The 15,572-nt window shown below is 38.6% G+C and overlaps 1 protein-coding gene across 1 annotated transcript in view; it reads left to right on the top strand.

Annotated features, from left to right (window-relative positions):
• LOC124550960 (poly [ADP-ribose] polymerase tankyrase-1-like) overlaps positions 1 to 8,207 on the top strand; it is a 111,279-nt gene extending 103,072 nt beyond the window's left edge. Inside the window, exon 6 of the mRNA XM_047125775.1 lies at positions 7,918 to 8,207. Within this exon, the coding sequence (XP_046981731.1) occupies positions 7,918 to 7,921 (4 nt within the window). The 3' untranslated portion in view covers positions 7,922 to 8,207. The remainder of the gene's footprint in view (positions 1 to 7,917) is intronic.
• The last annotated feature ends 7,365 nt before the right edge of the window (positions 8,208 to 15,572 follow it).

The following is a 15,572-nucleotide window of genomic DNA, read 5'->3' as shown; positions in this document are numbered from 1 at the left end:
ATTTTGCTCTCCAAATAGCAAAACTCATTTACTACTTTAAGTGTCTCATTTGCTAATGTAATTCCCTCAGTATACCTGATTTAACTTGGCTACATCCCATTGTCCTTGTTTTGCTTTTGCTGATGTTCATCATATATCCTCCTTTGAAGACATTGCCCATTCCAGTCAACTGCTCTTCCCGGTCCTTTGCTGTCTCTGACAGAATTACAATGTTATTGGCAAACCTCAAATCTTTTATATCTTCTCCATGGATTTTAATTCCTACTCCAAATTTTTCTTTTGGTTCCTTAATTGCTTGCTTAAAATACAGATTGAACAACATTGGGGATAGGTTAAAGGCCTGTCTCAGTCCCTTCCCAACCACTGCTTCCCTTTCATGTCCCTCGACTCTTATAACTGCCATCTGGTTTCTGTACAAATTGTAAATAGCCTTTCACTTCCTGTATTTTACACCTACCACCTCCAGAATTTGAAAGAGAGTATTCCAGTCAACATTGTCAAACACTTTAAGTCTACAAATGCTACAATTGCCTTTCCTTAACCTATCTTCTAAGATAAGTCGGAGGGTCAGTGTTGCCTCTTGTGTTCAAACATTTCTACAGAATCCAGACTGATCTTCCCTGAGGTCAGCTTCTACCAGTTTTTCCATTTGTTTGTACAGAATTCGTGTTAGTATTCTGCAACCATGACTTATTAAACTGACAGTTTGGTAATTTTCACACCTGTCAACAGCTGCTTTCTTTGGGATTGGAATTATTATATTCTTCTTGAAAGTCTGAGGGTATTTCACCTGTCTTGTACATCTTGCTCACCAGATGGAAGAGTTTTGTCATGGCTGGCTCTCCCAAGGCTATAAGTAGTTCTAATGGAGTGTTGTCTACTCCTGGGGCCTTGTTTCAACTTAGGTCCTTCAGTGCTCTGTCAAATTCTGCACGTAGTATCATATCTCCCATTTCATCTTCATCTATGTCCTCTTTCATTTCCATAATATTCCCCTCAAGTACATTGACATTGTATAGACCCTCTATAAACTCCTTCCAACTTTCTGCTTTCCCTTCTTTGCTTAGGACTGGTTTTCCATCTGAGCTCTTGATATTCACACAGGTGGTTCTCTTTTCTCCAAAGGTCTCTTTAACTTTCCTGTAGGCAGTATCTATCTTACCGCTAGAGATATATGCTTCTGCATCCTTACATTTGTCCTCTAGCCATCCCTGTTTAGCCACTTTGCACTTCCTCTTGATCTCATTTTTGAGACATTTGTATTCCTTTTCGCCTGCTTCATTTCCTGCATTTTTATATTTTCTCTTTTCATCTATTAAATTCAATATATCTTCTGTTACACAAGGATTTCTGCTAGCCATCATTTTTTTACCCTTTCAATCCTCTGCTGCCTTCACTATTTTGTCTCTCAAAGCTACACATTCTTCTTCTACTGTATTTCTTTCCTGTGTTCTTGTCAACCGTTCCCTAATGCTCTCTCTGAAACACTCTACAAGTCCCATAAATTCCTACCTTTTGCAGTTTCTTCAGTTTTAATCTACAGTTCATATCCAATAGATTGTGGTCAGAGTCCACATCTGCTTGTGGAAATGTCTTACAATTTAAAACCTAGTCCGTAAATCTGTGTCTTACCATTATATAATCTGTCTGAAACCTTCCAGTGTCTCCAGGCCTCTTCCACGTGCTCTAGAGAAATTTGCAACTGATGTGAAGATAAAAAGTTGCTGTTATCCTTGCAACTGCTATGTAGAACACCAGTCAGTCAGGCCTCATGCAAGACCTGCATGCAGACCTCACTTTTATATTTTCCTGTACAATAATGCTACTGATAAGTATCATTGAATTACCATTTTCCATATCTTTTATAAATCCTGTGGGCAAATAAGGACCAAAAATTAAAATATGTCTCTTTATTTGCAAAATATCATGTAATGAAGAATTGAAATCTGTAAAAATGGGGAAAAAGTATTTTCCAACATTTCATTTGAAACATTGTCTCACAAGAGACATTATAAGTAGAGCAACCCAAATTGCTGCTATGTTTAAAGTATTTAGTGTTTTACTGGTTTACAGTAGGCCTGTTTCAAAGACAGTGCCATGTTGAGCTGCCTGTGATTTCGTTAACTTTTGTTTCTGTTCTTATGTACAATTATTAACAGTATTTGGTGATTATAGTATAGTACTTATGTCTAACCATGGAAAATCCAGGATGGAATGTAAATGCAGCTCACACCCACATATGACCACAATCTCTGGCGGCTGGAGCCAGACTACGAGCAGCAGCGCATGATGGGAAAGGCAACCGTATGGGGTAAGGAGGAGGCTGGGGCAGGGAGGGGAAATGACAGCAGGGGACAGTGAAGTGCTGCTGGGGAGTGCGCAGGAATAAGCTGGAGAGAGGATACTGTATTTACTTGAATCTAAGCCGCACTTTTTTTCCGATTTTTGTAATCCAAAAAACCACCTGAGGCTTAGAATCGAGTGCAAAGTAAGCGGAAGTTCTGAAAAATGTCGATAGGTGCCGCCACAACTAACTTCTGCGGTCGAATACATGTAGCGCTACACAGGCATGCTTTGTAAGCACAGAGATAAATACTGGCGCCAAAACCTCTGTGTCAGTAAATAAATTAAAAAAAAAAAAAAGGTGGAAGACGAGCTTTTTTTCTCCGCCCGAGTTTCAACCACCGCATTTTCATACATTATCCAACAAAGTAAATACAAATTCCATATTGCTCATCTTCGAATGTAGCAGAATTTCAATATACTACGAAAATCTGACTGGAAAGACTGTTTGGGATGTTTGTCAATATGGTCAACTCTACATTCTGAATTTTTTCCTACCTGTGAGAAGAGATGGTTGCTAATAGGAACCTGATGAAATGTGAATCACATGCATTATTCTCTTCACCATAAGAATAATATGAATATAAACATTTTGCCACATATTCTTTCGTGTTTGCTGCTATCTCGTTTAAATCCTGTGTGCCTAATAAGCTTCGAAAATAGAGTGAGACAACAGCAAACGTGGACGAATATATGTATCGTGTCATGTTTATATTCGTATTATTCTTATGCCTAATAGTGATACAGTCAGAAATGAAGCACGGCAACTGACTAGATTTTTAAATCTAAGCCGGCCGAAGTGGCCGTGCGGTTAAAGGCGCTGCAGTCTGGAACCGCAAGACCGCTACGGTCGCAGGTTCGAATCCTGCCTCGGGCATGGATGTTTGTGATGTCCTTAGGTTAGTTAGGTTTAACTAGTTCTAAGTTCTAGGGGACTAATGACCTCAGCAGTTGAGTCCCATAGTGCTCAGAGCCATTTGAACCATTTTTTTAAATCTAAGATGATTCTAATTTCTGTGCAGAATTTGATGTACTAAAGAAGCGGCCGCAAAGATTTTCAAATGGAGAAAAATTTTCACCTAACTCTCGTTCAGAACATGTTCTATCATACACAGTCTATTATTTGGTTCTTGTTGATCATTATCAAAGAAAGCAGCAGTGTAAGTAACAACAAATAGCAGTCTCTTGCCATTGTTTCGCTAATGAGGTGATTCCTCCCCCCCCCCCCCCCCCCCCAGCTTAGAATGACATGAACACCTATAACAAAGAAAACAGCACTTATCAGATCAAAGCAAAATAAGCAATCGATTCAAACCAGACGAAGCACGTGAAAATGAAGGGTACCCGTATAAATACGGACAGAGCGCCTGACGCATAGCAATGGCTACCTGGTAAAGCTTAACTGCTAAGCTTACGACTCGAACCACACTACTGTAGCTGTATCGTCATTCATTCGACCTAAATCGTGTCTCATATTACAATGGACCAACTTTGTTTCGATTTGGAGGTGCGGCCTAAAACTTTTCTCTCCCCTGGAATTTAGTCTCAAATTTCAGGTGCAGCTTACATTCGGGAAATTTTTTTTCCCTTTATTTCGAGTCTCATTTTTCAGGTGCGGCTTAGATTCAAGTGTGGCTTAGATTCGAGTAAATACGGTAGGGCAGCTGATACTGTCATGAGGTTAGACGAAGGGTGGGGTCCAAGAGAGGGGGGTAGCGGAAAAGGAGAGAAGTAAAAAGACTGGTTCAGTGGGTGGAATAGAGGACTGTGTAGTGCTTGAATGGGAACAGGGAAGGGGCTAGTTGGGTAAGGACAATGACTAATGGAGGTTGAGGCCAGCAGTGTTACAGGAACGTACAATATATTGTAGGGAGTGTCCCCACCTGTGCAATTCAGAAAAGCTGGTGTTGGTGGGAAGGATCCAAATAGCTCAGACTGTGAAGCAGTCAGTCTCTCTCCCACCCACCAGCCAACCTCCCAACTGTACCTAGCTGCCCTACCCTCTCTCCACATCATCACTGAATGCTCCCACTGGCACCCCAACTCTGCAACCCCTCCCCTTCCCCACCCCAGCCTCCTCCTTACCCCCACCTGGTTGCCTCTCCCATCATGCGCTGCTGCTCATAGTCTGGCTTTAGCTTCCAGAGACTGTGGTCATGTGTGTGTGTGTGTGTGTGTGTGTGTGTGTGTGTGTGTGTGTGTTTGTTTGTTTGTTTGTTTTGTCTTCTTCTGGTGAAGGTCTTGTTGGCCAAGAGTTCATTTTGTGACAATCTTTTTGATGTGGATATCTGTGACATAGCACCTCTGCTATATGGTGAGCAGCAACTATCCTTTTCATAATATTGTTAGCACTTATATGTAGCTGTTTTTGACGTCCATCAAACATTAATTGGTGCTGTCACTGTCTAAGGGCATGTTTTTATGTCTTAATAGGCAGTGTGATTATATGATTTTTGTAGCTGTACTGCCATATCTTGATTGTTAATGTTGTTGTAGATAAGATTCTTTTGTTGGCTCTGGCCTTCATGTTGGTTTACAAGTTTTAATACTTTTGACAGCTTTATTTGATAGAACACAGATAGATGGTTACAGTTTCGTTGCTTTTTTTAATCTGTGCTTCTGTATATTAATGATTTGATCTTTGCTGTTAATTTTATTGTTTCTTGTAAAATGTTACTGACTGTGTATGTTTATCCATTATCAGTATTTAAGATGTCAGCAAAATTTTTAATGTAGTGTTTGTGTTTAAGCTCAGTTTCTTGATTTCATATGCTCTGTGGGTAGTTATGTGTGTGCATATAAGTCTTTATTTCTTCTGGAATATTCATGGTTATTCCCTTTGGTATTATGTGTAATATTTGCCTATCTCATTCCATCTGGTCTACTTTGCAGTTTTATTGTAATTTCTGGTGTTTTGTCGATATCTAATCCTAAAATTTCTTCCTGTTCGTCCTATATAAAATATATTGCAATCTGGACATTTGATTTGTATATGCCTGAATTTGTGTGGAGTAGTAATTTTGTTTTCCCTGAATGAGTTTGTGTTTTTAAATTTTGTTTAGATCAGTAAGCTAATCTTATTACTCTGTTTTTCAGTAATGCACATTTCCCATGTATGTTCTAGGTATGTGTAAGATTTTCTGTTTTGCTGGTGATTCTCTTGGTAGTTTAATGTCTTAATGGATGTCACAGTGTGCTGGTTTGGTGTCTTTTTGATGGAGTTGAATGAATATGTTTTGGTTATAGTCATTTTGTTGTGCTATATATTGTAGAATTTTTAGTTCCTTTTGTATTGCATCTTGTTATAGTGGTAGGTTGGTTGGTCTGTTGCTTGCAGTATGGAAATATGCATGTTTATGTGATTTAGAATGACCTGATTTTTCACTTTCGATGTTGTGTGTCACTGTGAATTTTCTGAAAATTCTGAAGTTGTATGTGTTGTGAACATTTTTGTCAGTTGTAGAACATTTATTGTCTTATTGATCTCTGTTTCCATTGTAAACTTCATTTTTGTATGTACTTCGTTCAGTGTGTTATATGTTTGTTGAATGTCTGTGTTGGTTCCATCAATTAAGAGCAAGGTATCATCAACATATCAAAGTAGTATACAATTCCTTTAACTAGTAGGTTTGTGGATCTGAAAAGTTTTCCTCTTAAAGTGTCTAAAAAGATGTCTGCTATAGTGTCTGCAATGTTGCAACCCATGGCTACTCCATCCTCTTGGTTTTGTGGCCTAGTGTATGTGTGTAAAGGTTAGTGAAGTCAAATGATACAAATGTTCCATTTTCTGGAATTTATATATCTTTTATTTTGACTGCCAGCATTTGTGAATATTTTATTGTGAACTTTTTGTTATATGTGTAATACTTTGTAAGTAAGTTGTTCAGTTTTTTTTACTAATAAGGTAAGTGGGGCTATCTATGCAAATGACTGTGGGACGTGTAGGAGTAAATTCTGTATGGATCTTTGATTGGTTACATAATATGGTGTCCATGGATTCATAACTGTAATTGCTCTTTTTTCATAATCTGTAAGTACTGTGTTGCAATATTTTATGACCTTTTTAGTCTGTGCTACAAATTTATTAATAGGGTTGCTACTGATTTTTGTGATGTTGCTATCTGTAAAGAAGTCATTTATTTTAATTATGTAATAATTTTGGTTTATTATAATCAGACTATGGCCTTCATCCACTTTTATGGCTATTGCATTTTTATCGTTTATTTGATTTAGTATAGTGTGGCCTGTTTTCTTTTGTTGGCCATATGTATGTTTATGGCTTAAGTCTTTTTCTGTTACACTGGATGCTCATAATGTTATTGTGTTCTGGTGTCTTATTGGCAGTTTTGCTGAATCGGTTGTGACTTTTGTTATCACTGTGAGGTTTCTTATTGTTAATATTTGGTTTAAGCAGTGTATTATATTTAAGGCTTCATTGTCTGGAGTAGAATAGTCTTCAGGGATGAGTCTCACTTCGAATTGAGCCCTGACGACCAGCAAAGAGGTGTCCGGAGATACCGTGGACAGTGGTGGGATTAACCCAACTGTGAGCTGACATAGGCCCAATAGTCAGGAGTGATGGTCTGGGGGTCACTTCTTTTCATAGCAGGACCCGTTTGGTTGTCACCCACAGTGCACTTGCAGCACAGTAGTACATTGACAATATTCTATGCCCCATTTTGTTGTCCTTCATGGCAAGCCATCCTGGGTGTACATTTCAGTAGGATAATGCCCACCCACCCACAACAAGAGTATCTGCTTCTTGTCATTGTGCTTGCCAAACTCTACCTTGGCCAGCCGTCAGATCTTTCCCCAACTGAATATGTTTGGAGCATTATGGGCAAGGCCCTCCAACTAGCTTGGATTTTGACAACCTAATGCCACAGTTTGAAATAATTTGGCATGGTATCCCTCAGGAGGACATACAACAACTCATATCAATCAGCGCCAAGAAGAATAACTGCTTGCACAATGGCCAGTGGTGAACCAATTCATTATTGACTATCTCAGTTTGTGGAGCTCTTTCTCTTAGTAAATCATCCAGTTTTTCTGAAATAGTAATCATTTGTTTGTCTGTAAATGTAAATGTATGATCACATTGACTATTTTCTGTTCCATAAGATTCAAGTAAATCCATTAATATCATTTTCTTGGGAGACGTAGTCACAAAGTCTATATTGAAATCTCCACACAAAATCAAGGTCACGTGTTAAGAACTGAGCCTAACATACCATCAAGTGTTGAGGGAGAAGCCATGTCATCTGAACTGGGAAATCTGTAGAGGCCTTATAATGAAAGTTTTCTTCCTGAATATTCAAAATGTCCTGCACGACCTTCAAATATTTGGTCTTTACAGTATTTTGGTACATCATATCGTTTGAATGAGTGATCCCATTTGGTAGAAATGGTAAGTCCTCTCTCCAACTGTATTGGAATAGCATCTAAGCATACATATATCATAAATGTTTGAGACTTGAAAAGGTCTCTGGAACCATAGTTTCATTTGAGTTGTTGAATCTGTTTCTTCTTGCTCAGCCATAAGACATGTTTCAAATTAATGGTTTTTATTTTCAGCTGACTCCGCACAGTGCCATTTTGTGTTGAAGGTGTGAATTAATTTTGCACCTGAAGCTTCTCGGCAGATTAAAACTGTGTGCCAGTTCGATACTCGAACTCAGGACATTTGACTTTCGCGTGCAAGTACTCTACCAACGGGAATTTACACCTTTTTGGACTGATTTTGTCACCGTGGAATGGGGAGCTTCCTGGATGTGCCTTGTGCCTATTAGCATATGCATGTGAAGAGAGGAAAAAATTATGTCTTTTTAAATATTTTACATTTATTAAAAGAGCTACAAAATTAATATTGTATTAATTTTTATTATTACTATTTTACTAATTGACTAGCTATGGAGAACATTAAGCTTCATTTATCATTCTGATGATTTTATTTTTTACTTGATCTCCTGTCTTTCCATCAAAACAATGTCTATTGTGATGTTCACCTATCCATTTTGCACTAGTTAGGCAAATGTCACAAAGTCCCAAAAGGCAGAGGAATCCTAAAGTCATCGTCATTTTCATCTTCTGGACCTAAGTCCATTCCTTCAAGATCTTTTTAGACACTGACATACCAGTGAACTGTTTTATTGTAGTATTATAATTATTAATATTACTGTTATTTAGAACCAAAGATGTTGAATATCCTTTTGTCTGACAAGCACTGTGTGTCCGTCACTTATCTCCTGTATTCTAAGTGTCTGTTCTGTTTAAAATGTCTAATGTGGATTCCAATTCAGCAAGAAATACAATCCCCCCCCCCCCCAACTCTCTCTCTTTCTCTCTCTCTCTTTCTCTTTTTGTGGTGGAGGGGGGGGGGGGGGGGGGGGACATTACCAGTTGGGAGACTGCTTTGATGTGACCCACCACAATTCCTCTAGGAATGCCTTTTTTGCTAGTCTGCGTTTTGCACTCTTGCTTCGTCCATCATGGGTTATTCTGCTTTCAAGGTAGCAGAATTCCTTAAATTTGTATACTTCCTGATTACCAGTTTTGATATGAAGCTTCTCACCATTCTCATTTCTGCTACACCCCACTGCTTTTGTCTTTCTTCACTTTACTCTCAGGTCATATCCTGTACTCTTTAGACCGTTCACTCAATTCAATAGGTTCTGTAATTCTTTTTCACCTTCACCTTCACTGAGGATAGCAATGTCATAAAAAAAATCTTATCATCGATACCCTTTCACCCTGAATCTTAATCCCACTCTTGAATGTTTCTTTTATTTCCATCATTGCTTCTTCGATATATAGATTGAACAGCAGAGGCAAAAGACTGCACCCTCAAATTACACCGTTTTTAACCCATATTCTTGATCTACCAGTCTTATTGTTCCTTCTTTTCTCTTTTACATATCATGTATTAGCTGTCTTTCCCTATAGCTCACTCCTACTTTCCGCAGAATTTCGAACATCTTGCACCATTGAATGGGCTGAAAACTTTTTCTATGTTGATGAATCTTGTGAACATGTTTTAATTTTTCTTCAACCTTGCATCCATTGGCAAGTGTAACAACAGGACTGTCTCTCTGGTGCCTTTACATTTCCTAAAGTCAAACTGATCATCATCTTAACAGACATTCAAATTATTTTCTATTCTTCTGTATGTTATACTTGTCAGTAACTTGGATGCATGAGATGTTCAGATGATTGTGTGATAGTTCTTACACTTCTCTGCCCTTACCATTGTCAGAATTTTTAGATGAAATTTTTCCAAATAGACTGACCTGAATAGTCATTTAGTTGACACTTCCCACCAATGATTTTAGGAATTCTGAGAGTGTTACCTATCCCTTCTGCTTTATTTGATCTCAAGTCTTCCAAAGTGCTTTTAAATTTTTGCTCTATCTCTTCCATATTGATTCTGATTTCTTCTTCCATCATGTCATCATCAGACAATTCCGTCCCCTCATAGATGGCTTCAGATCTGGAGTGGATTGATTTTGGGGAAGAGACCAAACAGCGAGGTCATCGGTCTCATCGGATTAGGGAAGGATGGGGAAGGAAGTCAGCCATGCCCTGTCAAAGGAACTATCCTGGCATTTGCCTGAAGTGATTTAGGGAAATCACGGAAAACCTAAATCAGGATGGCCTGACGCGGAATTGAACCATCTCCTCCGAATGCAGGTCCAGTGCGCTAATCACTGTGCCACCTCGCTCAGTCACCAATCTGCTCTCTCCTCTGTGTTTAACAGTGGAATTCCCATTGTACTTAATGGGTCACCATTGCTTTTAATTTCATGGAAGGTTGATTTGTTTGAATGTCTTATACACTGAGTCAGCCCTTTCTTTTTCTATTCCTTCACATTTTTCTTGCACACATTTCACCCTGGCTTCCCTGCCCTTCTTATTTATTTCATTCCTAAATGATTTATATTGCTGTTTTCCTGTCTTTACCAGATTTTACTTCCTTATTTCATTGACAAGTTAAAGTATTTCATCTGTTACCCAAGATTTCTTCACAGTTATCTTTCTTGCACCTATATTTGACTGTATGACATCTGTGATTGTCCACTCAACTCTTCAACTGAACAACATACTGTGGTATTCCCCCACTGCAGTGTCCACATATTTTAGTAGACATCAAATACATCTCCTCTTTCCTCAGTACTTCAGTGTCCCCCTTCCTTTTACACCAATTGTTCCAAATGGTTCTCTTAAGCTTCAGTCTACTCATCATTACTAAATTGTGATCTAAATCCATTATCTGCTCTTGGGTATGCCTGATTATACCCCCTTCTCTTGTGATCCTTGAACAGTCTTCACTGTTAGTAGCTGGCATTTATTGCAGAACTCAGCCTTTCTCTTCCCAAGCCTATATTATCCTGAACTCTTTCTTCTTCTCCTTCCACTACAACTGCATTCTGATCCACAATGATTATTAGATTTTATCTCCCTTCACATACTGAATAACCTGTTTAATACCCCCAATAGGCTTTCTGTATTTTTTCATCTTTTGCTTGTGTCGTTGGCATGTATACCTGAATTAAAGTTGTCGGTGTTGGTTTGTTGTTGATTCTGATGAGAACAACCCATCACTGAATTGTTCACAGTTATTCAATCTCTGCCATACCTTCCTATTCGTATTCCATTGTACTACTTTCTGCTGCTGTCAATATTACCCAATATGCGTCTGACAAGAAATACTTATGTCCTTTTGATTTCACTTCACTGGCCTCCACTATATCTAGATCATGCCTTCATGTTTCTCTTTTCAGATTCTGTTGACTACTGGATGTTGTATATTATATTTCCATCTCAACAAAGAGACTTGTTTCAGCTTCCTCAGTATATGATGATATATCTTTATAAATAACATGAAAAGTTAGTGATGTGAGACAGTGAAAATGTTTTCTTCACATAACTGTACACATTTTATATAATGTGCAGTTGCACTGATCACAGGGGTTTACTAATATGTTAATAATAATGATTGGTTTTATTATTTCTAACTGCTGTTTAGTACTTTATGTGTCTGTACCTACTCATAGTAGTTTCAATTACTTTTGAAAAATTGTTAACTGAGACTTTTGGACTTCTGTCAAAAAAGTAACCTCAAAGTAATAGTTCCACTACTGGTTGGGCAGACACTGAAAAATTTAAGTAAAGAACACTTTCTTGTCTTGCTGATATTGTTGTACCAACGGAACTGGGCATCACATTACTACTAACAATATAACTGATGAAATTTCATCAGAGACAATATTTTGAAAACTCTTGCATGAAATAGTGACAAATCTTTACTCTCAAAGCTAGCACAGTTCCCAATCATCTTTAACCAGCAGCACGTTTTCTACCTAGCATCTGATTGTGTTCAGTTTGCACTATTTGCGATGAGCATTACTGTTCACCCGATAGTTTTCTCACCATAAATTGGAACCAATTTATCAATATCCCACTCGGCATGTGGTTCATCCATTACAATCATTACAATAGTTAGTGCAGCACAACAAAATGAAAATGGAATACAGAATTGAAGTGCAAGGAAATTTTCAAATCTGGCATCTGTTTACATCTGTCGAAAATGAATTTCACATTTTGCACAGTACAGTCTGTTACAAATGAATTTCACGTTACTTACTAAATGGCACAACTTCTCTCCATACTGTAAGCCTGACCATTCAAAGATGGCATCTGAGGTGTGGATTGGAGGGACAAAGTTGTTGCCTCATTTCAAGACTTCATACTGAATTCCTACTACACTGCAGCCAGGCCTGTAATAACTTCACTGGTGCTCACTGAATTGTGAGTGCCAGGTTTATAGCAATACCTTTCTTGCAAACACATAGCAGTCACCAATAAAGTGTGTGCACCAGGCAGTATTAAGGAGCAGTTAGACAAGTATTAGCTCAGCAGGAAAAAGCAAAATGACCCAAGTTCCAATAAAAATTCAAAATATCCTATCCACGTCAGATAATTATTTCCATATGACAGTTTTTCCTAAGTATTGCCTTCTCACTCAAGGTGATCTGTGAATATCAAAAACTAAAGTTGTACCATTATTTACTAATTTAAAAAAAATCAATTTATATCGTACATCACTTACCAAAGCTGTTTAAATATACAATAATTCCTAAATTAATGACTGATCCAACTTTCATTAGATCACAACTATGCACAGCCTTTCAAGTCTGTATTTAGATCACTCAGGAAGTTTACATTAATAATTCAAAAACACCTTGTCAGGAAAGCATGTACTAACAAATTTTATATTCTTGATCTTAAAGATTGAAATCCTCACAAAATCTATAATTTATGAAATATAAATTCCTAGGTAGCACTTGAATATATTAACTCATGACAAATAAAAAGCTTGATGTGCTCAGTCTAGTGTAAACTGAGAACAATGATGGCATATGGGAACATGGTGTAGCATATGGTGTGCAGATATTCTGTCACAAAGGTTACTGAGGTAACATACTTAACTGTTTCTGTAAACCAAGAGTTCCTTATATCAACACACTTAGGATCTACAACTTCAGATTTACTTTGAACTCACCCTGTAAGTACAGTGTTGTCCTGCATCTGGTACAACAGTTTTAGCGTTGAGTGACAAATCACATCATTTAGCACACAAGCTTCTGGGCTTCAAGGACAACGGCCATATATGTGCACAGAAGATAATCTCAACACACTGTCACTTTACCTAAGGATGGATGTTAGAGATTACTCTGAAAAAATGGATCAAATGTGCTGACATTTTATATGTCTCGAATCACAGACTCTTTAAATTACAGAGCAAATTACTGTAGTTCAGTACCTCAAAGTTTGAACAACAACACAATCCTAGATGAACTAATAATAACATGAATAAGGATGATAAGAATTATAGAAGATTGCTTCTTACCACACAGAAGATGCATTGGATAGCAGACTGGCATACTTAAAAGAAAAGAAGACTGTTGGGTATTTTTAACACTTAAGGTGCTGGTTTCTTACACTATGTGATCAAAAGTATCCAGACACCTGGCTGAAAATGACTTACAAGTTCATGGTGCCCACCATCAGTAATGCTGGAATTCAATATGGTGTTGGCCCACCCTTACCCTTGATGACAGCTCCCACTCTTGCAGGCATACATTCAGTCAGGTGCTCAAAGGTTTTGTGGGAAATAGTAGCCCATTCTTCACATGGTGCTGCACTGAGGAGAGGTATCAATGTCAGTCGGTGAGGCCTGGCACGAAGATGGTGTTCCACAACATCCCAAAGGTGTTCTATAGGATTCAGGTCAGGACACTGTGCAGGCCAGTCCATCACAGGGATGTTATTGTTGCGTAACCATTCCGCCACAGGCCGTGCATTATGAACAGGTGCTCGATCACGTCAAAAGATGCAATCACCATCCCCGAACTGCTCTTCAATGGTGGGAAGTGAGAAGGTGCTTAAAACATTGTTGTTGGCCTGTGCTGTGATAGTGCCATGGAAAACAACAAGGGATGCAAGCTCCCTCCATGAAAAACATGACCACACCATAACACCACCATCTCCAAATTTTACTGTTGGCACTACAGACGCTGGAAGATGACGTTCACCGGGCATTCACAATACCCACAGTCTGCTCTTGGATTGCTACATTGTGTACCATTATGCGTCACTCCACACAATGTTTTCCCACTGTTCAATCGTCCCACGTGGATGCTCCTTATGCCAAGCGAGGCATCGTGTGGCATTTACTGGCATGGTGTGCAGCTGTTGAGCAGCCGCTCAATCATGAAATCCAAGTTTTCTCACCTCCCGCCTAACTGTCATAGTACTTGCAATGGATCCTGATGCATTTTGGAATTTGTGTGTGATGCTCTGGATAGATGTCTGCCTATTACACATTACGACCCTCTTCAACTGTCAGCAGTCTCTGTCAGTCAACAGATGAGGTCGGCCTGTACACTTTCGTGCTGTATGTGTCCCTTCACGTTTCCACTTCACTATCACAATGGAAACAGTGGTCCTAGGGATGTTTAGGAGCGTGGAAATCTCTCACATGCAGACATATGACGCAAGTGACAGACAATCACCTGACCACATTCAAAGTCCGTGAGTTCTGCAAAGTGCTCCATTCTGCTGTCTCACGATGTCTAATGACAGCTGAGGTCACTGATATAGAGTACCTGGCAATAGGTGGCAGCACATTGCACCTAATATGAAAAACTTATGTTTTTGGGGGTGTCTGGATACTTTTGATCAGATAGTGTAAGTATCAGCCATTACCTGTGGTCAGGCTGAAATCTGTGGTGTTTTCTTTTTTAACTTGGAATTTCAAAATATTTGTGGGTTTATTGGTCTTTCCACTTTTAATAAACATGTTTTGGTATTGCTTGTGAAATCTGAATAAGCAGATGAAACTTCAAGTTAATAGTACAGATTTTGTCACAACAAACAAAATGAAAAGGAATTCTGGTACTCAGATACATAAACAAGCTCATTAACTTTCTGTTCAAATTTATTTTACAGCCAAATTACATTAAAAAGAAACATACAAAAGACAAGATCAAGGCAGAATTTAGCATTCATTGTGGAATGCAGTGTGATACAACCATAAATATATAGCACAATGAAAACAATCAATATTTGAGAAAATAATGTAATTGGGTAACTAAAAACTCTACTCACCAAGCAGCGGCAGAACACACACACACAAAAGAAAGTTATAATGAGGCAACTTTTGGAGCCAGTGGTTCCTTCTGCAGGCAGAAGCATGGAAGGGGTAGAAAAAGGGGTGAGGGAAAAGGTCTGGAGAGATCTAGGAAAAGGTGTAGATTTCGGGAAATTCACCCAGAACCTTGGGTCAAGGGAGACTTACCAGACAGTATGACACGTGCTACCCTTTCCCCTAGACCTCTCCAGTCCTTTTCCTTCACCTGTCTTCCCTCCCCTTCAACCCTTTTGCCTGAAGAAGGAGTGACTGGCCCCGAAAGCTTTCCTAATTATAACTTACTTTTGTGTGTGTGTGTGTGTTCTGTCGCTGTTTGGTGAGCAGATTTTTTTATCCAACCAATTAAATTATATTAAATTATTTTGTCTGAAATTATAGAGATACACAATACAACATTATTCACTGGCCTCACATGGTAACACAGTACCTTAGTATTCTGCTAGATACACCATCATATCCATGAAAGTCCTTAGTCTTCAGTGATTTATCTGTTGATTCAGTCTCCCCCTTGTCAGTATTT

This window comes from Schistocerca americana, chromosome 9 (assembly GCF_021461395.2).
Source record: "Schistocerca americana isolate TAMUIC-IGC-003095 chromosome 9, iqSchAmer2.1, whole genome shotgun sequence".
NCBI lineage: Eukaryota > Metazoa > Arthropoda > Insecta > Orthoptera > Acrididae > Schistocerca > Schistocerca americana.
The sequence above is the reverse complement of the archived record's forward strand: the minus strand, read 5'-3'. Positions and strand labels throughout refer to the sequence as shown.